This window comes from Acanthaster planci, linkage group LG16 (assembly GCF_054643075.1).
Source record: "Acanthaster planci isolate LZ-2023a linkage group LG16, COTS_SCS, whole genome shotgun sequence".
Taxonomy (NCBI): Eukaryota; Metazoa; Echinodermata; class Asteroidea; order Valvatida; family Acanthasteridae; genus Acanthaster; species Acanthaster planci.
This window is the reverse complement of record NC_141792.1, coordinates 3,644,555-3,670,992: the sequence shown is the minus strand read 5'-3', so window position 1 is coordinate 3,670,992 and position 26,438 is coordinate 3,644,555. Positions and strand designations below refer to the sequence as shown.

The 26,438-nt window shown below is 41.6% G+C and overlaps 2 protein-coding genes across 4 annotated transcripts; one reads left to right on the top strand and one right to left on the bottom strand.

The window, feature by feature from the left end:
- Positions 1 to 2,828: 2,828 nt before the first annotated feature.
- On the top strand, positions 2,829 to 14,317 carry LOC110984289 (sulfotransferase 1B1-like). 3 transcript variants are annotated; one of them, XM_022244315.2, is made up of 8 exons: positions 2,829 to 2,985; positions 8,255 to 8,351; positions 9,185 to 9,312; positions 9,739 to 9,968; positions 10,435 to 10,561; positions 10,736 to 10,830; positions 11,441 to 11,618; positions 11,737 to 14,317. In XM_022244315.2, the coding sequence occupies exons 3-8, from the start codon at positions 9,186 to 9,188 to the stop codon at positions 11,841 to 11,843; spliced, it is 864 nt and encodes a 287-aa protein (XP_022100007.1). In that variant the 5' UTR covers positions 2,829 to 2,985; positions 8,255 to 8,351; position 9,185; the 3' UTR covers positions 11,844 to 14,317. The 3 variants fall into 3 exon arrangements, with proteins under 3 accessions (XP_022100007.1, XP_087003315.1, XP_087003314.1); XM_087147189.1 differs by lacking the exon at positions 2,829 to 2,985 and adding an exon at positions 5,394 to 5,417; XM_087147188.1 differs by lacking the exon at positions 2,829 to 2,985 and adding an exon at positions 6,444 to 6,691.
- Positions 14,318 to 15,441: 1,124 nt separating this feature from the next.
- LOC110984261 (acetylcholinesterase-like) lies at positions 15,442 to 26,060 on the bottom strand. The gene is made up of 8 exons (XM_022244258.2): positions 24,893 to 26,060; positions 24,085 to 24,244; positions 23,212 to 23,289; positions 22,417 to 22,535; positions 19,997 to 20,167; positions 18,889 to 19,508; positions 17,336 to 17,523; positions 15,442 to 16,450 (listed from the first exon to the last, which is right to left on the bottom strand). Exons 1-8 carry the CDS (start codon positions 25,253 to 25,255, stop codon positions 16,341 to 16,343), a joined length of 1,809 nt encoding a protein of 602 aa, XP_022099950.2. The 5' UTR covers positions 25,256 to 26,060; the 3' UTR covers positions 15,442 to 16,340.
- Positions 26,061 to 26,438: the final 378 nt, after the last annotated feature.

The window sequence follows — 26,438 nt, the reverse complement described above, 5'->3', positions numbered from 1 at the left end:
CCCGTAATTGGTATTCCAGCTGTCCGGGTACGAGAGCTGTTTTCTACGGAAGCGTATATAGTACATGTCTAAAAAAAAATGGGCCTACTCTTTCGCACGGGCGGATTAGTGTTTCGCCCAGGCGGATTAGTATTTCGCTCAGGCGGATTACTATTTCGCCCGGGGAGTGGCGTAGATTTATGTGTCAGAATGCGGGATGATTTCCTGGGGGGGGGTTGACTTAGATTGACCGTTCCGACATTTTTGCTGGCCATTGTGTCAAAGATGCAAAGTTACTCATGAAGTGCACTCTCACTCCTGCATTTAGCAAAGGCAGAGATGTTCTCCTTATTAATCACCTTTTCCCAACAGATTAACTTAACAGGAATGTCAATAGAACTGATTGAAAAATGCCCTTATGAATCTATCAAACATATTAGCCTGAAAAGTTACAGATTTTTTGTTTGCCTGAAAAGAGTTTTTCCCTGCATATAATTCTGTTCTTAGAGAAATGGAGAGAGTTTAACTCGGGCTCTTTTATCACATTATATCACTGACACTTTTATTTGCAGCAATTTAATATAAAATAAAGCCATTTGTTTATAAGACTATAAACAGTTTAAATTGATACTACTGATATTTAAAGGGACTGGAGTTGACGGCATTAATAAATTTCCATGAATTAACTTTCTGGACCTTTGGGATCTTTTTTAATACTTATTTATACTTTATACTTTATTTACGTATTTTATAGTAATTGGTAACTTAAAAGGCAATTAAATGTAAATTGGTGCTTTTGCTTTTGTTCGTTTGTAATGAACTTGTTTAGTTTAGTTCCCAGGAAAATGACCATGTTTGGGGCTATCTCGGATTAAATCAATTCACTTTGTTTAATGTTTAGTTTTTCCCTCTACGTGCACGTGTCGATTTCTTCTGAGTAAAATCAGCATTATTTTGGGCGGCGACGAATCTATTACTTGGATATCAAGTCTTTGACGCATCGGAACAAGCTACGTACAGTATTGTTTAGGAGTTAGCCTTTTGTTTCTCCAAAAAAAGGGGACTTACTCGTGACAGACAGAAAGTTTAAAATCGAGACTGACTTGGCATCGTAATGCATAGGTAATTGTGCGTCGCAGGGGGGCCACTTGCTTTCCCCCAAGAATAATATACAAAAAATTATAAAAAATGCGAAAGATATGACAAAAAATTTAAAGGGAATAAAAAGAATTATACTAAAGATTTCAAAATTAAAGCCATTTGTTGCTGTTTTCTCCTTTGCTCTTGTCCCCTTCCCCCAACCTTTTTAGCCGTTTTCCTCGATAGTTTACAGTGGGAGGAGCAACTGCATCCCCCTGATGTTCATGATCGGTTCGTAGTTTAGTGCTATGTACCCTCCTGGAAATCCCCTTTCCCCTCTAAGATAAAATGCAGTGGCGTATTCAGTGTCCAAGCGGGGAAGGGACACGGGAACAGATTCACCCCCATTTTGTAAAGCCATTCTTTTTCCTCGTAATTTTTAAAAGGAATTCATGCGAACATTACTTCACTCTTAACCCTAAAAAGTCAGAAGTATGGGGGACCGCTTCCAGCCAGGGGGCGGATTCCGCCTGCCACCGCAGAACTCGGCCATCCTACACGCGATTTCAATTAAACTCTGCATGCATGTAAAGACTAAAGACAATCATAATCAATACAAATAATCAATAGATCAATACATTTTCAGAGCTCAGGATGTTGCTAATTTAGGGCCACGCGCTCGCCAGCATGTGCTAACAACGTTGCAACGTGTGCGCGTGGAAAAAGTGTTGGTTTTTGGTTGCTACGGGAAACTGAACACTTCACGAGAAAGGCAGGCCCGATTCTCACAAAATAGGTGAAAATGACGGCAAAGCGTAACGAGTCTGGAAGACCCAAAGCGTGAAAATGCACTGTGAGGCTGGAGAGAAAAATGTGGAGTGGGCGGAAATCGCCCCGGCCTTATTTTGGGGGTAGGGAGAGACAGATGATAAAAATCATTTTGCCCCTTCCCCCAACCCTAATCTAGGGCCCCCCCGCAAACTCTGGGCGAACTTCCAGAGAAACTTTGCAATTGAATTGATTTTGAATAAAAAAAGTAGGCCTACTCAAAAATCCTTTTTTTTAACGAAAAAGTGGGGGATGATCCATTCCCTGCAAAAAGTGAGCGATATATATACACCCAGTCTCCAGGGATACTAATCCACCTGGGCGAAATACGAATCCGCCCCGGCGAAATAGCAGGCCTGATTTTTGGTCAGTCATGTTCTATATACGCTTCCGTAGTTTTCAATTGGTTCGACCATTTTTTTTGGGGGGGGGGAGGTTGGAATCTCGCTCTTATGGGTGCACTGCCCAATTCAAGGGAAGTTCTTCAGCAGACGGAGGCGCTCAAAACGTACTCTACAATTTATTTAGAAAAGAGGACTTTGTGTGGCCCACGAATTTGTGGGATTGTAAAAGAACGGCCCAGAATGAAATCTCTAGATTCAAGGGCTCCCATCCCAGGGCGAAGCGTAGAAAAATGCTACTGAAAAATTGTCCCTAGAGCCTGAAAAGGTGGAGGGACGTCATTTGAAAAATGGCTGCTGACAGACTTGGGAACGTTCACTTTTTAGGAGGTGAGTTTGTTTTGGGTGACGGATAATTAAAAATTTCATTGGTTAACCTACTAAAAATTGAAAATCAATTGAGAGCTGAATGACCCCAGAACACTTTGTTTTTTGTTTGAGAGACCTGAGGGACTGGTCGAGTTCTTCAATGGGACTTCAATTAGTTCAGTGCACCCTTGGGGCACGTTGGCTGTGTGACAAGTCGTCAGGTAGAACGTCTTGACACGCGCTGCGCTAGCTGTAACGGTGTGGCCGTGACCTCCTAAAATACACGTACAGTGCAGAGCAACCTCGGCTACTGCCGCATGTCATGTGCCGTGTGATTCACACTAAGCGTACGGTATGGTGCGGTCGTCGGGCAGAGAACGGGAGATTGGTGAGTGCTGATTTTTCAAAATATGATCAGTCCTGTGGTTTAAAAACCACTTATACAACGTTGTCCGATCAGGAGATACACCTAACGGTTTCTATCAGGGAAAATTCGATTGAAGAGGTGGAATTTGTGTGACTAGTAATTTAGCTCAGACTGTCAGAGGCTACTGCTAGTTGCTAGTGCAACCTGTGTAAACAACAACGGCATGATTCTTTCGTACCTCCTTCCTCCATGCCCACAGAAGCTTGCAGTTCTGTATATAATATTATCATAATATCAACGGATTTATCAGAATTAAAGGTGGTACGCACCAAAAACAATATTGCCAAATTATGTTATGAAATCACTCTTAAAAGTGTTATCGGTTATCAGTTATTAGTAAATCTATAAAATCTTTCTGCCTACAGGACAGTGTATTGTAAAATGGATTTTTTTTAAAAACGGTCATCGTACGGACGACTGTTGGAGAACATTATTTGATTGAATATCATAAATGTAGGGGGTTAATTCCTGAAACAAAAATTTGTATTCTCAAAGCACAGCGCCATATTTACGCACTACATAGTCAACTCTACATACACCACGGATGTGTATAATAAAATCCCGACTCGCAATGCCCTTAATCAGCTTATAGAGATCATTGAATCTACTCGCGGCCATTTTACCGAGCCGAATACAAAGCTTTCCTGGCAATGCCCGCCTTTGTTCTTCCTGACGTCTATAGAAGGGAGCCAGCCTACGCTTTTGTATTCGGCTCGGTATAATGGCCGCTGGTTGGCTTCTTTTTCATACAAAGGCGTTCCAAGTCCAGGTTTTTTTATACACGTCCGTGACATACATGTACACACTGTATGCAGTGGGCCGTAATATAATTTTTGTAAATCGCGTAGCTGTTGCAGAAGTCTTGAAAGGATGAACACGTTTTAACAGCCGTTCACCTGCACGCCGTCGATACGCCATTATGCCATGCGTTTGACGAACCATGGAGAAGTAAAATAGCTCCATATACAAACTGACTGCATGGTCCTATCCATGTACATGTATATGTATATGAAATTGAAAGGCTAGAATTGAAAGACATTTGTCATGGATCGGTCTAAAGCTGCGTTTGATTCGAACATCTTCTCAATATTTGCAATAGAGAGTCATGATAACTGATTGGCCAAATTTGTATCGACTGAATCCAGTAAAGCTAGGTAGGCAATGAGACACTACAAGGTCTGTTCCTTTGAAGTCACAGTCATGTTTTTCCTACAAGTGGCTACTAATACTATGGCTGGCCGTCGATACAACAGTAAAACAGTAACTCACGAAGTGTTGAAAATCCCGGACAATTTGAGGTAAAATCAAAAACTAACCAAAAATCTTATATTTCTATGGAGCCCGGGAAGGGACGGGGAATTTTTTTTTCGATTTACAAAAATCGTTCACACAAAATGTTATTTCGTTTGAGCGGTTTAAAAAATCGTTTGCACGAATTGTTATTTCGAACACACAAATTACTAATTCGTACGCACGAATTACTAATTCGTTCGCTCGAATTGTTAAGAACAATAATTCGTGGGAACGAATTAACAGTTCGTTGGAACGAATTACTAATTCGTAGGAACAATTATGTAAATCAAAAGAACCCCCTCCCCGTCCCTTCCCAGGCTTCATACACATTTGTTGATTTTTACAAACTTTGGCCATCCATAAGTTTGTAGTCAACATGCGAGTGGACTTGACCTGCCACATGATATTTGTTTAAATTTTACGACACCTGAAATGTAAACAACCTGGATGTGTCCAGATACAGCTGCGGGGGCAAAATACAAACGGTTGGGAAAGCGTCAAGCGGATTCTTTACGATAAGCCCCCTGACGGTTAGCAGCGGGTCATGCGATTTAACGTCAACAAGCGTCAACGAGCATCAACGAAGTGTCAAAAGGTACACATGTACACCATACCAGTCTCAACACAGCCTGTTTCATGCGATTTAACGTCAACAAGCGTCAACGAGCATCAACGAAGTGTCAAAAGGTAATTCAAGCATATTTATGCAAATGTTTTTTATTTACAATATTAACGAGGATCCTACGTATCATATTCACTGTATCACATTTATCTAAAAGCATTAAAATAATAGGTACATGTACATGTACACATGTACACCATACCAGTCTCAACACAGCCTGTTTCATGCGATTTAACGTCAACAAGCGTCAACGAGCATCAACGAAGTGTCAAAAGGTAATTCAAGCATATTTATGCAAATGTTTTTTATTTACAATATTAACGAGGATCCTACGTATCATATTCACTGCGGGGGGCAAAATACAAACGGTTGGGAAAGCGTCAAGCGGATTCTTTACGATAAGCCCCCTGACGGTTAGCAGCGGGTCATGCGATTTAACGTCAACAAGCGTCAACGAGCATCAACGAAGTGTCAAAAGGTAATTCAAGCATATTTATGCAAATATTTTTTATTTACAATATTAACGAGGATCCTACGTATCATATTCACTGTATCACATTTATCTAAAATGATTTTTGAGTGTGGAAACTTGAACGTCAGGCCTGCTCATGCAGCCCGACCGGCCACCATCTTATGAAAGGCAGACAAAAGATGCCGGATCCCATACATTGCGAAAAATTTTTGTTTTCATGCGAGAATCTGGAAGCAACTTCGCCGTTTCTCCCACACACTGGCAGGTACGTGCCAACACACACAAGTAATGCCAACAAAGCGTCAACAACTTGGAAATACCTTATAACAGCATTGGAACTATTTTGGTAAAATTGGAATCATTATTGTTGAATTTTTTACAAACAAAAATGAGAGAAATATTCTCAGTATTGCATTTTTAAGATTAAATTGAAAATTCTTCATGTTCTCAGAGAAGAAGAGAAGAATTGCAATAGTATCAAATAACAAATGCATTTTGTTCAAAACACATACAATTCTCTCACTCTTTAGGATTAGAAAGGCACTTTCATAATTCATCATCATCATCCTTCATCAAGTTCATGCCAACTCTATCACTGAAAGAAAAAACTGATGTTGCTCATTTCACCACAATTAATAAGAAAATGCAATACACGAACACTTTCCTTGAATTCAGACCTTTGTTTTATTGTGATCCATAGGGAAAACTGAGCATTAAAATAATAGGTACATGTACATGTACACATGTACACCATACCAGTCTCAACACAGCCTGTTTCATTATACATGTACATGTACACAGGATCCTACTAGGGTACCCCAACTGGCGCCCCATACCAGTCTCAACACAGCCTGTTTCATTATACATGTACATGTACACAGGATCCTACTAGGGTACCCCAACTGGCGCCCCATACCAGTCTCAACACAGCCTGTTTCATTATACTGTTCAAAGTCCATCATAAAATGTGACTGACATCTGCAGCGCGTTTTGTTTCTAATCAGGTTCTGAACAATTTCTGTATATTTCTGTGGTACATTGACCTTTCCGTTAACCCCATACCCAGCACATTCAGTCAGAGGCCTTCGGCTGCTTTTGCAAAGTTTTAGTTTTACTACAAGCAGCCGCACTGCATCAGAACTACACTGTCGTCATCCCTGAACCACCAATGCAAATGCAACAGCACAGTGAAAAGCAAATGCACAAATGCACTCAAAATCAAGCTGGTCAAGGGAGTACGTCAACGCACCAGCTAGCATCAACTCCACACATGGAGCAAGGTATGAGACGGAGAGAACCCCCCCCCCATTGCTTTGTGTTGGTCATTGTCTCGCAGGAATCTGGGGAATTCCTTTCAGACATCTTGGGGGACGTGTGAAGTAACAATAGTCTGGAATGTGTATAGGGATTGGACATGTTGGGGGGTACCCCTCGGTCTCATTTCTTGCTGGGTATAAACTGGGCTCACAATCTGTCATGTGCTGTCAGACTGATCAAACCGAAATAACTTACGGTACGCAGCGTGCAGGGAACAGCTTGTGTGGCTGGTAGGTCCACACTTTTTTTGTGACTGTTTGTCCTTGTATGCGAGGTCACTATACAGTATATACTGTATACAATGGGCAGTACATGTACTGTACATGTACAATACATGTACATGTACAATATACATGTATTACGTGCATGTACCATCGCATACCATAGACGGAAGTAGGTCCTACGTTTACCTGTAGGATATACACACGAAATTGCTTCTTGTTTGGGCTTTGCATTACCAAGCCTTAAAAAGCCCCAGTACATGCCATATCTCCACTAAAAGCAAACAGGCCTTGTAAGAATTAGCGAAGAGCGGAAGTAATAGTTCTGGCTCCCGAGTGGTTTTCTTCAGAAAATTCGAACGGTAACGTTTAAAAATATCTACAAAATCATATGACATATCCAAGATTTCAAACATGACTTTTTCGAGAGAAAATGAAAAATTTAAAAACACGTAAGTCTTCTGTGCATTCCATCCTATTATTACAGAAACAAGCTTTTTGCCCATTTAAGCCATAGGCCTATCTATTAATGGTCTTGAGTTGTAAACTTTATGAATTTATAAATACGATTTATTGTTACTATAATGATCCTGCACACGGGTCCCTAAAAATATACACTTTTTATCTCACAACTGGATGTGGGCAGACAGTGATTTTGTTACTTTTGTCGTTCCTATGCCCATCCCTTTGTGATGTACATTGTTGGCATGAATAAAATAATAATAAGGTAAGTCAAGTTGGTACGTTGAGAATGGAAAATCTTATGAAGGATATTATAAGTGACTTTTTCTTAGTGCTACTGTCAGCATAATGCATATGAAAGTTTTTAGTTTTTCGGCCCTAAAGTTAGTTTGCAAATAAATATCTGCCTGCAAATTGGCAGGGAATATTGGGTTTGGGTCCCCCATCGTATACGTAAAATTGAAGTTGGTATATATTCCGGGCACGAAATGGGACAGAGGGGTAACCCTCCCCCCCAACAAGTCCAATCCTTATACACACTCCAGCCTATTGCCACTTAACACATCCCCCTAGATGTCTGAAAAGAACTCCTGAGATACCAGTATAACAATGACCAACACAAAGGCGGGGGGGGGCTCTCTCTGTTCCATAGTTTGCTTCATATGACATGACACGTTGCACGACGGGGCCAGTTTTCAAGAAGTGTTTTCTTACAGATAAAAAAGAATCCCTTAAACCTTTGACCAATGTCACGTTTTATTCACCATCGTGCACTTTACAATAAGCACAAGAAGGCAACCTTGAGTAACGTAATCTGAATTATTTTTACTCGTGTGTAAACAGGCGAGGCTGGAAATCTGTTTGTGCCATCCTGGCACTGACACAAGTGTAAGCGTTGAATGTAACAGCGATAATTAAGAAACCAGTCCACGAGAAACAGGTGAGCTTATTCAAAGAGAATTAAGGAGCACCTTTTGTGGTTTAAATTCTACGTGGTGGTATCATAGTCCGGTAGCCGTTTTAAAGCTCTGCTAACTGTGGAATATTTAACTTTTAATCTCTAGTTCTTAAAACCTTGTTTGTAGGCTATAATACCAAGAGGTAGTGGCTTTGGCTGCTGCTGTACGGCCTGGAACACGAGCATTGTCGATAACAGATTCAACCGCTGTGTAGTTACTTCTGCAGACAATGTTACTGTTGATTGATTGCATTAGGCATGACAGCCTATTATCAACAAAACCACCTGGGTTGTATAATTCGCTGACCGAAATCAAAGATTGACCTTTTAAAGTCTGGTTCATACTTCAGGCAAATCATGAAAGCGAAACAAATTTGACGTCACGACAAATTTGCAGAAACATTTCGCTGGAGTTGAAATGTGTTCTACTGTTGCGAATTTGGACCTGCAGGATTTGATCTGACGTCACATATTTGCGTTTATTTTCGCTTTTGCGCCAAGTATGAACCGGTTAGCCTACAGTGGCGTAACTACCGGGGGGAACAAGGGCGGATCCAAAAGTGAATAATTGGGGGGAGGCGTCTTTCAGGGGCCTAAAATTGAAATTTTCACAATCTTCTATGTCTTCATTGTGGGCTCTTTACGCGCTTGTGGAAGTTTAAAGGAAAAGAAATAAACAAAACACTTATATTTAAAAATGGTCCTTTCGGGAGACATGCCCCCCTCCCCGGGTCCGCCCTGGGGGGACAAACAGCAGATGTCTGTGCCCCTTGATTGCCCTGTCCCCACTTGAAATTTTGAATACACATCTGCAGGATGCCGTTGAGGGTTCTTCGTGGAATTCCTGTACCATGGCGGGTGCGTGATGATAGCAGTCTTCAGGGTGTGTTAGATCTAGAAGTCCGAGAAGACGACATCTTCGTCATCTCGTACCCAAAGTCAGGTACCCCTAGCAGTTATCTCATTTATTGAAAAAAAAACAATGTTCATTTGCAAAGTTGAATTGCGAGCAGAACGTTTTTATCATTAACTTCCGTCTTCATCGAAATCGTGACCAACATCATCGTCACAATCAATAAAATACATGTAGGATGCAGACTTTCTCTACAATTTTTCTTTGTGTTTATAAGAAATACAGGTTTATTATTTTCGTTACGCGAGTCTAACAGATTTTGAGGGGTAACTGTACTAAATCAAATAGATTTTGAGGGGTTTACCTGTTTAACAAAATATAGTGATATGGTCAGAAGAAGAGAAAACGGTAATTGAGTTTGCTCAAAGAATTGAAAGAAATGCCGATGCTCTTTACAGCCAGTTCAGACTATAGACACTGTCCACCATCGTCTGTGTCACTGTTTATACTTTGCAGGCACTGTATGGCTACAGAAAATTGTCAGTTGCATACTTGGATGTGGCGAGGACCAAACCAACGTCAACCTGGGGCTTGAATTGAGCTTGGGTAGTGGCGGATCTGAAGAAGAAATACGTGCAGCTCCCCCGGTGTATAAAGTAGTTGAAACCTGGACCTCTCCCAGGGTTATGATCACGCATCTCTTGCCCCGTCTGCTCCCGGCTCAGTTACTTGCGAAGAAGGCCAAGGTAACAAAGATGCACCCCGAAACGTCTCGGGTCAGCTTGGACCCAGAATCAATGTCTCGATCGAACCGTTCCTCTTCCTCGACAAAAGATGTCCCTTTTCAGATCAAAAGATGACCCTTTCAAGGTCAAAGTGACCCTGAAATTGGTCAGGCCCAAACAAAACCCAGATTCCTTGTCAATCTGGGTGGGAGTTTTTAGAGTGTATTGCCTTGGGTGGGAATAATGTTAGTTTTGTGATTTTAAAGGACCAAAATCTCGCCTTTTAAAGTTTGTATCTCTTTACAGATGCTTTCTTTATTATAGTAACATGTTTCCACAATGGGGTAAAAAATAAATACTATCGACGCATACTGTCTTGTTTTCTTAGAAAACTTTTAACTTTTTCTTTAAATGTTCTAATGCCATTTTTAAAGGGATGTCTCATGTCTACCAGAGTGACGCTCTCCTCCCCTGTGTTTTGCTTCAGATGCTGTATATTGCCCGCAACCCTAAGGACGTTGTGGTGTCGTACTCGCATTTCACCAGCGCAGTGAAGGCGCCAGAGCCCTTCCCGCAGTGGGAGGAGTTTGTCCCAGCATTCCTGGAGGGGAACAGTTGAGACATGATTTGATCTGTCAACATTGGCTTTGATTTGTGAGAGGGTGGGAGAGGGGAGTAGCGTGATGCGTTATTCACAGCATGATTATTACTGACACTTACTGAAATCATGGTAGAAACCTTTTATGTGAATATTCTAATCAAATGAACTGTCTTTCTTTTATTCAAAGTGCCTTATGGCTCCTGGTTTACCCACGTCAAGCAGTACTGGGAGATGAGGCATCACGAGAACTTTCTGTTTCTCAAGTATGAAGATCTCAAAAAGGTACACATTGCATCTCACAGAGGAGAATTTGACAAATTCTCCTGAATGCAACAATTTACAATGTGTGATTCTCCTCCAAATTCCTGTTTTACTCTTAAATTTTCTGTTGAATTGTCCAAGTGTAAAATTTGCAAGCACACATTCATGTTACACATTTAATATATTCATGTCGTGGCTTTGTGCCAAGAATATGTGGTTATCTTTTTCAGTTCTACTCAAACCAACAAAGGCTAAACCAACAAAGCCGAGGATAGCTTTCCAGCGGCCACACAGGACTGTACACATTTGTGATGGGACACTGAAAGCCGATATGCTAGGGATTGTAAAGAAGTTGTGTACATTTTAATACATGTATCAAAATTAATGGGTGGCATGGGGGTGAGGTGTGGACCTCCACTGCGGGAAGGGGAGGGCGGACCACTCTGCCTCCCCCGTAGTTAAGCCACTGCAGTGGTGTTTCAACTACGGTCACATAACTGCACATCCATGTTTCCCGTGGGCACAGTAATTGTTATGTCATATTTCTTACATTAATTTGAAAGAGTATAATTGGCCCTTCCTGGAGGTGCATTTTGTTTGAACATCATCAATCCGAAACATTATTTTACAGGACGAACACGCTGTCATCCATCAAGTGGGAAGATATCTGGGGCAGAACCTCGATGCGCAGAAAATCAAAGAGATCTCCGATCACTGTTCAATAGATAGCATGCGCAAAAAGTTCAGCGAAAAGAAGCAGGCAATCACCATGTTCATGGACGAAACAAAATCGCCGTTCGTGAGAAAAGGTAAGAAATAATTGCTGCAGTTTTGGGTCTTGACGTTTAAGTACATGTAAAAATACATGCACTGGTGTTATCTGAAAGTGCCGATTGGGTGTTCATTTTAAATTTCCTTCATGTGCAGGGAAGGTTGGCGACTGGCGGGAGCGCTTGACTACAGCACAAAGCCAACAGTTTGACCAGCTATACGAGGAACATCTTGGTGGGAGTGGTCTAACATTTGATTACTAGAGCGATTCAAAGAAACGTCATTGAAGTACATTAACATTACACCCACTTGCTTTTTCTTTAAAGGTGCAGCCCATCAGTTGCACTTAGGCAAAAGTAGCTGAGAAAATTATTGGTGAAAACATATTGGTTTAACCATAGTTTATAGGATTAAACTCCTTGTGAAATTATTGTGTGGCAAGTGTCCAAAAAGTGCTTTTTAAAATTACCATAAGAAGCGCGAGCAAGAGTTGACAACAACACATGCGCTCGCAATACGGGCGTTTCACAGTAGTGCACCTCCAAGAGTTTCCAACGCGTTGGCCAATCACAATGCACGAAATCTGTCACCCAATGCGTGCTTGGAAATGGTCGACAAATTTCGCGCGTTGTGATTGGCCAACGCGTTGCAAATTCTTGGAGGCGCTCTATTGTGAATCGCCCGTATTACCGGTATTCGTCTGCTCAGTGTATGACATCGCGTACGTGTGGCTGCATGCGACTGAACCTGAGAACCTGTCCCAGACGCCGAATTCAGGTGTAATTGAAAACATGACTCAATACGTCTTGATCTAAAATGGAAATTTAGAGTCGAAATGTACATTATTCACTGACCTGAAACTGCATCAGTGAAATTTGTTGCCAAGCAGCCTTCCTTAGATTTCTAGTGGTTTTGTTGCCTGGAGAGAAAATAATGCCCAAATGGCAATGATGGACTGCATCTTTAACTTCAGAGGCAAGTACACGTGGCAAATTACCTAGGCCCCTATTGGTTAAGATGGCATGCAAAGCACGGATATCACGTGCGTGCGAGCGATTTAATTACCGGTGACGTCTGGTTCTGAATATCACCAGATCAGTTTATTTATGTCTAATATTTGTGCATGTTTATGCATTACATGCCCAATTATGTTTACTCAAACGTCGTCAGGTACCCTGAAGAAGGTCATAAATTTGAACATGGGACAAAAGGTCAAATCCAGACTTTTCGGGAAATTGATAGAGCACTGAAATATCTGTCATTTGGTATAAATGTTGCCTGAAGGTGCTACTTAACAGAATGAACATTGCAGGAGATGGTTCTTCATTACTTTAAGTGCCAGGAATAAGGACGTTAAAATGTAGTACTAATGTAACAGGAACTGCACTAGCGTTCCACTCAAGTGTGGATACGTGGGACTTACTCCTTTCAAAGAGACTGAGAAACATTAAACAGCGAAATGAAGTACATCATTAGTTTTCATTTTTAATCCTGCAAGAATATAATCCTTGAACTCGTGTAAAGGCCAATCAGTACATAATTATTTCCCCAGTGTGAATGTAAATTTGTAATACCGTCTTTTTTATCCAGCCTTTTTAATTCTCGTACCAAAGGATAAAGACACGTACCAGAAATATTTTGAATAGAAAGTTCAGTGTTAGTGCAGAAGCTAAAGCATGTTTTTCAAATCTGTAAACATAAGCGCATTGATAGCGCCGTTGTATTTGATATTTTCGTGAAATTGTAGAATGCATATGCATATATCATATTTTATCAATTGTTTATTCTTAATCTTATCAAACCAAAGATGTGACTGTATCGTAAACATAAGTACACTTTAAACACTAAGGCGAACACGTTGAAAGTTTGAAACGACTGCCAAGCATATTTAATCGTATATTGTGTTTGATAAAATTCATCTCGAGGAAGAAGGTCCTCTTCTGTGCACAATGGCAGGAAATACAAATGCAACGAGGATTCGATAAAAAACCCGTCAACCAACTACCGGTAGGCCTACCGTTAAGCACGTTTTAGAAGGTTCATCAAAATATTATTCAATTTCGCCTCCCACCATCGTTGCAAAACAAGCAAAACTCCTGCTATTTTGCACAAGTCATTGGGGTCATTTTCACATACCGTCGTAGGCCACAGCGTAGAAAGGAAATCCTTGACGCTAACAGCACCTTTCAGACAAATTTAAGTGTTCATTGTTGAGCGAATAAATGATAAAATCATACGAAATCTAGTAATGATAAAGATATACATTATCTACAGGAATTATTTTTTCCCCAATTATTGTTTTCAGTTATTGTTTGACATTGTTGTATTACCTTGCATCCCCCAGCTTGACGCTCCGGGGAATTAAGAAATTTAGGAAATTGAGGAACTTAGGAATTAAATTGAAATATGGGATTGGATGAAGACTTGGAGAATCAAACATAATTGTACAATTATTCTACGATGTAATCTGTTATGTGGAATTTTTGATGTGGAATGCATGTATGTGGAATTCCATTCTTTTGTAACATACTGTATTCCGCCCAATAAGTTAAGACTTTACATCTTGTATTATGTATTATTGTAAATCACTTTTCATATCATTTTTAATAATGTAAACCTACTTGAGAAAAAAAGAGAACTGATTGTCATCTCTGCTACAAATTTACGGATCTTGTCCATTCCATTTCTAAGGCAGACCATTTATAAAAATATTTCCTCTTAATGTTGTGACATGGTACTTTTTGCTTCTGCCTCGATGTTTATTGAACTGTCCGAGTCTGGCCTCGACATCCATAACTTAATAACTAACAGTTTGGCGGACCTACCTACCAAGATAATGATGCCCAGAACACTGCCCCATGGTCATCCGCGATTGGTCGTAACATGTAGACTCTAAAGGGCTCAGTTAACCTTAACCTTGTGTCTCAGTTAACCTCATTTTCAAGTTTTTCCCACTATCTCAAAGGTAAATTTACTGCCTGGTTGGTTTTTATGCTAATGAGATTTCCATATTCATAAGCAAAAGCATGATGTCATCCAAGGAAGAATGCCTCAATGTTACATTGGTTTGTAAGTCACAAAGTCACCTGCATTTTTTGTACTTTGCTGGTCTACATTTTCTCGTATTTGCTCATTCATTGTTGTTTATTTGCATAACAATCAGTGAGCATCAATACTTTTCTTAAAAATGTTTTGAGAAGGCATGTACAGTACATACGCGTGTCTACAGACATGCACAACCTTCACTGCGCTGTGCTTCACCAGTGGACGCGCTGTACTTAAATATTGTTTATATAAGTTATGGAAGTGTACTCTTATATTTGTTCTGTTCACTGCGGAAACTGTGGTGTTAAATTTTTAGCACCTATCTTTTTGGTGTTGCGGGGGGGGTAAATAATTCCTAAGGCATTGAAATTGAAAAGAAAACCGGTGTTACTTGACATTGGTGTTTAAACTTGTCTTACAGCCTTCTGATTGGTCGTTAAAAAGTTATGGAATACCCGATGCTGGCTTGACCGTTACGTGCCTCCGAGGTTGATACCTTGCCTTGATTATTATTCAACCTTACAGTCTGACAAATGTGACGAAAATGTGTGTTAAGATAGCCATTGCAGGAGTTTGAGAAATCGCAGGAAGTTCAAGGGCGACTTTGCAGAAGCTGTGGAACTTGGGGAGTGTTTTTAAATGACTGATGTTCGTCAGGCGTGAACTGTCCTTCAAAGAGACGAAAGACATGTCTGATCATGTCCTGCACAAGATACGCGTAGATGCGTGCACGTGTGCCGTTACCTGAGGAGAATGTCTGTAAAAAAGACTCCATTCGAGCTAACACTAAAGACAAATTAAATAGCCAAACACAAATTACATTGTAGCCTGTTATAGTAATTCCGTAGGCCTAACATCTGCATGCCATGTATCCAGTGGTCCCTCATGAGGGCCAACTAACGTTACATATATGTACATGAAACGTTTATTGTTGAAGAGGAAACACAAACTTGAAGGTAAATTTGCCGACCACTAGTATTGCACGAAGCCATGATAAAATGCATTGTTAAGGTCATAATTGGTCTGCAGATTGACCTCGCCAGTGCATTGTACAGGCACTCAAAAACGTCCTGTGGCCCATTTTTTTTTCGAGGCAAATTACACGTGCTGCCCTCGCAGGGTTAAAAATGAACGTTTTTCTCAAGTTCGTGGAATGATACACAACAGTAATTGCTAAACTACCCCAAGTCGACCGTCATTGAATTTGTCTTGAAGAGAGTTTGAAAAAGCGGGTTAGTTGGATATCATTCTTCAATCAATTGTGGTGATTCAAAATTAACTAAAAAGAACAGGCCTAAGAAATCAGGCATAAACATTTTGCAATAATCACACGACTCGTTTTTTTTATCTGTTGTTAATTGGATGAAGGACCAATGCTCTCTATACAAATTTACATCAATGGCATAAAGACGCTACATTTTAACGTGCGCTACGGGGTTTAGTATGGATCGTGTCCCATTCCCACCTCGCTGTCATAGCAAACCACACATCTAAACAAGCCTTGACATTATTGTAAGTCTATTCAACATTACATCTTTAACACCCGTCCCCCTCCCCCCCAAAAAAATAATAGCGCAGTGGTAAGAGCGGAACAACGGTTCAAAAACAACCTAAAAATACCTACACTATGCTCTTAGCAATAAAAATACCTAGTTGCCCAATTCTGTGACATTATGAGAGTAATTTTGGCCCCCGTTGTGTGAAGGTAGATATGCCTAATCCTCTGGGCAGTTCTCTTTCGTGCATGTACCCTGTTCAACCTCTTTGTCTGCACTGTCTTTGCTTGAGGATTCGGTCGGAGCCTCTTCACACTTCTTTGCTTCTTCTAGAAATTAAAAAACAAGAACACGTTGACAAAAACTTGACAGCTGCAGGGGACTCATCACTGAAGCAGGGTCAACCTAACTGCCAAACTAGACCTTGATTGCCCGAATATTGACGAGAAAATAATGATAAAATCAGTGCTCTGGAATACGTGATTGTCGAGCTTTCAGTAACTGAGTACTTTCTTCAGGGCAAGCCGATTCAGAAGAAGGTACTCAATCACCGAAAACTCGGCAATCACATATTCCAGAGCACTGATTTTATATTATATTCTTGTCAATATTCTCATCACGGTCCTACGCAGCCCTTGCATATTTCCTTGATTGCCCGACCTGTGATCATTGTATTAATTTTGTATTTGGTGTTTGGTTTCTTCCTGTTGCATCTTTGTTTGGTTCTCTGTGCAACATCTATGGTTCGCAACTGATCTACAGTACAGTGACAGTTGCAGGAATTGAAATTTAACAGTTGTAATTGTCAGATCAAAGGAACCAATACAATACCACGTAGTGTAAAATGCAGACTGCATTTATTAACTTGGAAAGTAATGTGCATTTAAACGTAATGGGTCCAGGTGATCATTTTTCATCGCTTTGCTGAATTTCAAAAGTGAAACAGTTCCTCTACCTGTTCCTCTCTCATATTTCCAGAGATTAAAATTAAGGACTGGACGATTCGGAGCATAAACACCATAAACTTTACACTTAAAAATAGTTTGAAAAAGAGCCACTTTCAATGGGAACGTGGTGAAATCCCAACTTTATTGCAGCCAGTGAAATTTTCAACTACTTTATATTGTCCCAAAGATGAGTCCGTGTGAGTGAAATTTCCCTCATAGGGAGTAACCTGCCAATCTTTCGAATTTAGAGTGCAAGACAGAACTCACCGGCGGTTTTGAGGAGTTGAGGGAGGAACTCGTTCCACATGATGCACTCCTTTGCCTTGATGCCACGCCCATTCTCCATGGAAGGTGACAGGTCTTTGTACGCGAGTTCCTCCAGGGTAAACAGCGGCCATTCTGGCAGCTTCTCCTCCTCCCTCTGCTCACCATCCAAAGAGGACAAGTTTGGATTACTGAGGAGACAAAGTAAAAGTTACATGTACAAGGAATGGTATCAGTTCATTAATTAATATTACATGTTCAACATCTTGAACAAAATGTATTTCTATACACGCTATTTGCTGATAGCACATAGCGCTGCTGCTTTAATGTTGAAAAAAAGGGGAAGAAAATGATCTTTGCTCTCCACGGTTTTTGTCCACAACACGAATTACAAAATTTCAGCTCATGGAGACGTTGCGTTCATTGTTAGTCTTGGTCAAGGCGTTCGTCATTCGTCGCAGCACCCTCTGCGCTGCGACGAATGACGAACGCCTTGACCAAGGCTAGTTCATTGTGTGCTGAATGATTGGCTCAACCCTAAAAGAGCAGTGCATTTTTTTCCAGAAGTTAAGAGTTCATTGTGTGCTGAATGATTGGCTCAACCCTAAAAGAGCAGTGCATTTTTTTCCAGAAGTTAAGAGTGTTATAAGAATTTGTGGTGTATTTCTTTTCCGTTTTTACACCATTTTTGCCAAAATTAGAGATACCGTTTTAGCGCTACGATTTCTACGAGACAGATGAGCAAAAAATGTATACCTTTTCGCCTGCGGTGCTCAATACACGCGTACTGACACGCTTGAGCCATGAACTTCAAATGACCGTAACAGTAAAACCGTACTTCACATTACATTTTCTAATGATAAGTAGTGTCTATATTGATTATGAATGACAAGTTTTAAAAAAATCGGCCTTGGCACAGCCGAGTTGTTAGGGGACGGAATCTGCTCCCACCTGTGAGATGGGTCAAAATAAACCGGCTCTTTGGAGGTTAAATCAGCAAAGAAAAGGCAGACCAGACATAAAAGACACAACAAAGGCAAAGGCAGACAGAAGCAGAAAGATACAAAGGACTGCCAAAAAAAATCGGGTGAAAAAGAAATTTCAGCATTCTGCTCTTTGCCTGGAATGATTCAGTACGTTTCTTGTAATGACTGTGAACAATCGCATCAGAGTAAAAGAACAAAAGCAAATCCCAAATGGCAAAGTCATACCTAAACATGAAATGAACTTGAAAACATAGGTGCCAGCCCTTCAAGGATTTTGTAAAGAAAAAAAGTGGCTCATTTTTTACTTTTACTTTTGTAGCGTTACCAACTTAATTGAAAAAATGGGGTCTCTTTGTGAGATTCCAACGACAAGCTGGAAATAAAAGGGTTTTCATTGTCATTTTGATTTTGAAGCCTATCTGACTTCTGTTTAACCTTTGCGCGACAATTCGCAGTGGAGAGTCTGTGGGTTGTAACACAAGTATGTGATCAATGTTGATATTAAGAAACAGAAAATAATCGTGTCAGCTATATGCTTTTTATCTTGACAAACTTTTCAAATAGACCTACCCAGTCTTTGCCAGATTTGCCCAGTAGTTGATAATCTGCTTCGACATGCGGGCCTCGTCCTCAGTGAACGACCAGTTCGCTGAAGGCACAAAGGGGAGACCAAAGACAAATGGCAAGTCATCACCATGGGTCGCCTTTGTCCACTTTTTGCCAATCAAGCTGTAAGAAGGTTCATGGGTCATGTGGTAGCGGTACACCTTACGCCCGGCCTTGACGAAGGCCTTCGCTGCTCTTTCCCCAGGACAGATGAACGAGGCATCACCGACGACCTGCGAGAGGCTGTCTAGTTGGTCGCAGTTGGGGGCTTCCCTACAAGAGGTGTCACGGTAAAACATCGTGACCGCCTCGGCCACGATAGGCTCACGGGTAAGCAGCCAGGCCAATTGGCTTTGGACCATGAGCTCAAATGTGCCGCTATCGACATTGGGCGCCTCGTCGGTGATGTTCGGGAAAACGCCCAAAAGCATCATCATACCCTCATCTGCTAGGGACCCGATGATCGAAACAGCATCGTTGATGGCGCCCTCTGCATAGAGCTCGGCTGGGGTAAAAGGGATGACGTCTCCGTCTGCAATCGGCTGAAAGGTCATCATTTCATCGATGTCAACAGTCTCCATCATCTATGGGAAAGGTTTCAGCCAGACACAAAACATTATTACTCCTGCGACTACCATGGATCAATTTTTAGGCATTTTAAAGGTTCTGTCCGATAACATGTCTTGGACTCATTAATGCGTCTCTATATTCTTCAATGACAACTACCTGACATCCGTTGTGGGATCAGGAGTACTGAAAAGTGGCCCTTTTTAATCACTATTAAAAAAAATACTGTTGCGAGATGTAAATCAGGGAATACACAATCGGTATTATTTTGGCCCATCAATATTTTATTCTAAAATTATGGATCGGCTGAAACACTTATGATTTGAAACATTAATGAAATCAGTTTGCTTGTTGGTCTTTTGTAAGTAAAACATTAGGTCTGTGACGCAGAAAATTGAACCAGGTGGGTAGGTCAGAGGTCGTTGAAATGAGTGCTTCCCAAAGTTCGTCCTGAAGTATGGCCATGGTAAATACCCGTACAAAAATCAAGAAACAGTAAACGAACCTTTTCGTACTGGGTTTGAACAAACACGTCTGGGTCTTCCACTTTCTGCAGGCATTCCAGTAACTCCGCCGATGTTTGTTCCTCACAGCCCACGAGCTTGCCCAGAGCGAACGCACGACTTCGTCCCTTGCCAGACGGTAAAAAAGCCCAAGGTGATGTGGCGTCACCACTCTGTGTAGAGAAAGGTGTAATTTACCATTGGGGCAAGGTATTTGAATTGACGCAGATTGTAAGTCGACTGTTTGTTGCTAACTAGCCTAATTATGTTCTGGCCTTGTTGAATTAACACACTGTTTTTCGAGAAAATACTCAAAACTTTTCGTAACTCGGTTCACCAAGTTAGCTTGCCGTGTTCTTGCATCGTGTCCGACAAAACAAAGTTGGAACAAAGGCCGTGCCCTTTTTCCGGTAAATGCCTGATTGACAAAAAGAATGCAAATAACTTGCTTAAATCAAAGTGCGTCTTGGGTTGAAACATGTACTTAACTTTTGTATTGATTTAATTTTGTCAAATACTCAACGTCATTTTTTGATTAAAAAAACACATTAAATGGGCATCTTCCCTTCAAAGTCCATGAAATCTCAGCATAATGCATTTCCAGCTTGCACAAGAACTTGGTACAATAATAAAATAATATATGGGCATCCTCGTATACTGCATGTAAGAAGCCAAGCAAAATTACATAAGAAAAAACAGCAAAGAAGTCTGCACAAAACTAAGCTGACTTACGCTAAACACTCGACCAAAAAGTACATAAAAACTAGAAATATGTGTTTAAACATTCCCAGTATAACCTGTTATTCATTTAAAACTTTTTGTATTAGCATCATGCGCTGTCTTGAGGATCTTCCCTCCTATGTAACCTCTCTCGGCAATTGCTACCCTCTAACCTGCACGCTCCCATTGCACCTATAAATGTCTGCATTTCAAGTGAAATAGGAACAGGTATCTTTCTACCTCTCGGATTTCTTCCTTCTCTTACCTGTTGTCGCCCGGTCAACATCAAAAAGTCCGTATCACTGTCTCTATACAAGTACATGTAGTTTGTATTGTTGCCATGTTTACGGGTACCCGATCATATAGTTTGGAGCCACTCACACCAATTACGACAAGTGTTAAGGGTACGAATTCCTGTTCCCTAGCCCCCTCCTCCAGAAGGCCCCTGAAAACTACCATGATTATTTACACGTTTAAATAAAATAATGTAATTTGAGTTCCACAAAGATACCTATTTACCTATTTGACACGCCTGACCAAGGCATCACTCTGACTTTAGGTCCTTTTTCTTGAAAATGAGGCAATGGCGTAGCCACGGGGGAAGGGGGCACGTGCCCCCCCCTAATTCACGGTGTCCCCAGGTGCCCCCCCCCTTAAAACGGACGAATGGATATTGAACAAGGCTAACAAAAGCTTGCCCCAAAAAACCACACCACTGAAAGCCGGCGGCCCACTGATACCCATTGTGCCCCCCCCCACGGTAAAATCCTAGCGACGTCACTTCTGGTGCAGCTGCTGCTTGAGAAATGAGCAAGTTGCTAATCTGCAACCTACAGAAATTTGGCCCATGTGCGAAGGGGAGTCTACTTCAGGCCAGTTCATATTACAGGCACATTGTGAGAGCAAAGCGTGTTAGACGCCACGAAAAATTTGCAGCAAAATTTCCACTAAGTTGATATGCGTACAGAATGTTTAATATCGCAAAAGGAAAATTCGATCTGACGTCACAAGTTTGTTTGTGTTCGCTTTCCGGATTCTTACGGTGCCATCCAACTCGTTGAGATCCCAGCATATCCCAGGATGATCGCGCATTAAAAGCGGGTTATGTATCCTCAGATAATTATCATGGGAGGACGTCATTTAAGTTAGTATGTCAACATTCTTGGATAAATCATCCAAGAGTGATGCCACCATGGTGAAAGATATATCGCCATCCCCAAATGCATGTTACCTCAGGGTGTCATGGGGGTATGATATTATACAAAGAGGTTTTCTGAGGATCTCAACGTCTTTATTTTGAGGTCATTCCTTAATTAAATGAAGGAGACAAATTTTGCCATAATCTCTGCATCGCGTCTCAAGATACCGCCATTTCGTCTAGATGTTATGCTGTGATAAGGTAGCGCAGGATGCCGTCATGTTGGCCGCAACACGTCGTCATACGGACATAACATAGCGTTGGGACATAAACAACTATGATGGCACTTCTAGAGATCCGTAGTCTCTTTCTTTTCTTTTTACCAAAGTCATTTATTGAGAGACTTGCGACACGAGTGTCTCGGTTCACGGTTGGAAATGGTGGATTTTGCGTTAGTGCATGTTGACAGTTGGCACACGCTATATGCACACTGAACTGCACATAATGACCAGCCATTTTGATTCCAAAGCCTGACGAAGGGATTACTCTATCACTGCTTTTTACCTGCATGATGGCACCGCGGAAGAGCCCAGCACTACCCGGTGACACCATATGCAAGCTGACGCTGCTGGACCCTGCACTCTCACCGAAGATGGCCACTCGCTGGGGGTCACCACCAAAAGCTGTACGTGGGAAATGTGTCGGTAAAGTTTTACATGCTAATACGGAAAAGTCAATACTTTTGGATGATATTTGATCTCTAATTGCCGCCGCCGCCGCCGCCAACGATGACGACGACGAAAACAACTACAACAACAACCAAACCTAACCAACCAAAGAAACAAAACTTATGAAAGGACAACTTAAATCTGTAGCAGTTTGGGAGTCGTCACAAAATTATCACGGGAGGGGGGGGCTTCAAATTGACCCCCTGTCGTCTGTACATGGCAAATGCACAGCAATCCATGACTCATTAAAACTGTGTAAAGATGTACTGTGACTTTCTGAAGCTTTGTCGTACTAATCCTATTACGCAATATGCAAATGTAAACAATGCACACTATCAGCAACCACTCAGCTAGGCAAATACGTACTGGAATACTGTAAAGAGTACTGTACCTATCGTATGCGGGCACCGCGTACAGCAACAACTCCAATAACTTTACAGCGTTAGTATTTTTCGCTCAACGGATAACAATTGGGAAGCATATTGATAGTTATCTTCCATTTTACGGTGAGCAAATGATGCTGGGCACTACACAGTAGGCGATGTAAAGGGGAGAACATTCCCAAAAATTAGCGTTAAAACGTTTCGCCGCTGTTTGCAATTTATTACTGGTAATTATGTGGTTACAATACCTGCAATGTTATCCCGGACCCACTCCATTGCAAGACGTTGATCCAACAGCCCCATGTTTCCGGGAACGACTTCGTCACCTAAAATACATCAGGGGTCGAGATCAAAATCCATCATTAGTTGTAACAGATGCCTATAGACGCAACGTATCGAAGTAACAAAACTTTTAGTGGCAAGCCACACATCAAGAGATTTGGGAGGTCGCTCAGACTCAAAGTCAGGCAAGGGATAATGTGAACCAAATGCAAAAACCTGGAAAACATGAGGTGTTCAATTGAATTGATGCTTTACTTGGTAGCCATCTTGCAGAGCAGTTCTTTTATTCCTTAGGGAAACCTCTTTTGTGCATGCCATGTGGAACAAAGCCCCGGACTGCAACATGATAGCAATATATGCAAAGTGCAAACCCTCGATAGACAGGGAGGACAGCTACCGACATGCGCGAGGAAGATGGAAGTCGGAATTAAGTAAAGTGGTTTCGTATCTCCCCTAAAGTCAAAAACCTGGGAGGGTTTAAATTTTTCTCCGTTGCAGTCTGCAATGGCAAATTGGTGGCAAAATGTGACTCTGGTCGGGGGGCTAAAAGGTCCCCTCGGAATGAAAAAAAAAAAGAAAAACAAGTCCTTCGTGTCCCCGTAACACCCATGATTCAGTATCTGCCAAACCCTTCCAGAAGAGAGCTTAAAAACTACCTGCTCTAAAACATTTATATCCAAATTCATGAACATTTCAGTTAAAAGTATTGTTTTTTAAGAAAAGAGAACGATGCTGTATTCAGCGTGTTGAAGATTAATGAGGTCTTTACATTTACTTTCAAGAAAAAGCTACACATCCACTTCGAGCAAAGTGTATCTCAAAACCCAGGGTCCACTCACCTGTGGACAGGAACCCCAGGACCCCAAGTCGGTAATTAGGGGCCACGACGATGACGTCCCCGAGCGCGGCAATCGGAGTAGAGTATATCTCCAGCATGGTGCCGGCCCCAATGGTGTAACCACCACCATGGATGAACAGAAGCACTGCGGCCTTTGGTGGCTGGGAAACAGAGGAGAACAAGGTTGAGGACCGTTAGAGAAGCCATAGATTGATGAAGGCCCTACCCTGACTTCCAAAACTATTGACACTGTCAGAAAACAGGTTAGGGAGACATTTCATTTCCATATTGCTTTTTATTTTTTTTTAAATTTTGCATTCAGACATTTATGTACATAAAACTAGTGACGGCCGCCGTAAATTTATTTGCCACTTTATATTGCGATTGTTTATTTTATCGCTGTCGAGCTCATTGAAAGGAGATGGGAAGAGACGATTTCAATTTGCATGTTATTGAACCCTGAGATGTGTTGAATCACACTGTTTTCATTTTGGTCACCTTACGACCCGATCAAATCGTGTCCGGAGCGAGCATTGTAAAAGTTTGGGATCCAACTGAATGACGTGAACGTTTAAATTGCAACCGGACGTCCGACGTTACAGAAGGGTGAAGTTGGAGTTTACTGGTGAGGAAAATTCAGTTCGTACCGTTGACTATACGTGTAGTTGCTGCATGGGAACACACAATGCTTCGTGAGTGATGATCCCGAGAGGCCAGCATTTCAGACATTAATATAACAGAAAAAAATCCCTCAGGTTTAACTAGAGGCCGGGCCTGCTGTACATATAACCCACGAGAAGTATACTTACAACGGGCTTAGGAACGAAGATATCAAGGACAAGGCAATCCTCATTAAAGGGCCCCGTCATTGTGATATTGCCGATTGGCATTACTGGCTGTGGGCATCGGTTGCCCAGCTTGGTGGCTTGCAGGTCTCCGCTCCATGACTTAGCGACGGGAGGTTTGAAGCGCAGCGGACCGACGGGAGCCTCAGCGTACGGTACGCCGAGGTAGGCGTCCACGCTCCTGCGAAGCGCAGGGTCCTCGGGGGCGAACTGAAGCTTCGTGCCAACAATGCGACCCTGGCTTGTCGTGACTACAGGAGGGTCCTCGCCACTGGACATCCGTATAAGGAATACAGCGCACAAAACAAATTCTATTACCACCTGCATTTTCCTGTAGTTTTCTCTTCCGGTTAAACCAGTGCGAAAGCAGCCTAAACCTGCGTCGTGCAGACAACACCCCTTCCAATATCCACACGCAGGCAGTATGAAGCAATACCCATAACCTTTGAAATGTGCGTGCTTAAAAATATTTGATGAACAGACTGCGAGTCTACTGCGGGCTTTAGATCCCAGGACAAACAATACCTTGCATAATACATATTGCAAACAGCACACAGAAAAAAAAGATTAAGTTTGCATTCCCGTCGATCGGCAGGTGAGGTACAGCCCTTATGGTACTCGGTGGCACAAAGAAGCTGACCTTGGGGTCAACGAAATGACTTTGCTAATGGTTCACTTCCCACATAGTAACAACTTATGTTACTCATTTCAAATGCATGGATTATTTGTGCACGTATATTAAAAAGTCCATGGCAATGGAAGTACAGAGGGTCTACTAGCTAATGCGTATAAACCTGTACTCAGTACACGCAATTGCATCAAAGTGTTCACCATCTCTAGAAATAGCCTGGCAGCCCAACAAACCTTCCTCATCTCCTACCCAGCGGAGGCAGAAAGGCTTTGAGAGGGGGAGATCTTATGGCCCAATCATTTTTTTTGGGGGGGGGTTGATGGGCCAATTTAATTCGTACCTCCAATGGCATAGCAGAAAGTGGAGGGGGAGATACCTTTTTTCAAGGGTGGGGGCAACCCTCCCCCTAGTCTTGGTTCCAGGACCTTCACATCGTAGTATGAATAGAAGATCTTGGAACCAAGACTACCTTTCCCCGCACTTTCCGAGTTTAAAATTTAGAACTTGGGGAACTACAATATAAACAATGCATCAATTTGAAATCGAGTTCGAGTTAGCTCTACAGAGATAGCCTCATATTTCAGCGCGAATTTCGATGCAGTGTGAATCGTCAGAATACACGAATGGATCACAGGAGTGCGAACAAAGTCGCTAAAATTTGTACGTTCATCCCAAATTAATTTGAAAGTACTCCTGACGAACTTAAGCAGCGACAATGATATAAACGCTATGTTACATATTATAGCCTATAGTCCATAATCCCTTGGGCTTTCTGTGAACTACTTGACTTTGTTTAAATACTAGTAGCTATATAATACACGGAGACACTTCTTTAAATTAACGAAGTGCTCATGGCGCAGAGACACAATTTTGTTACTA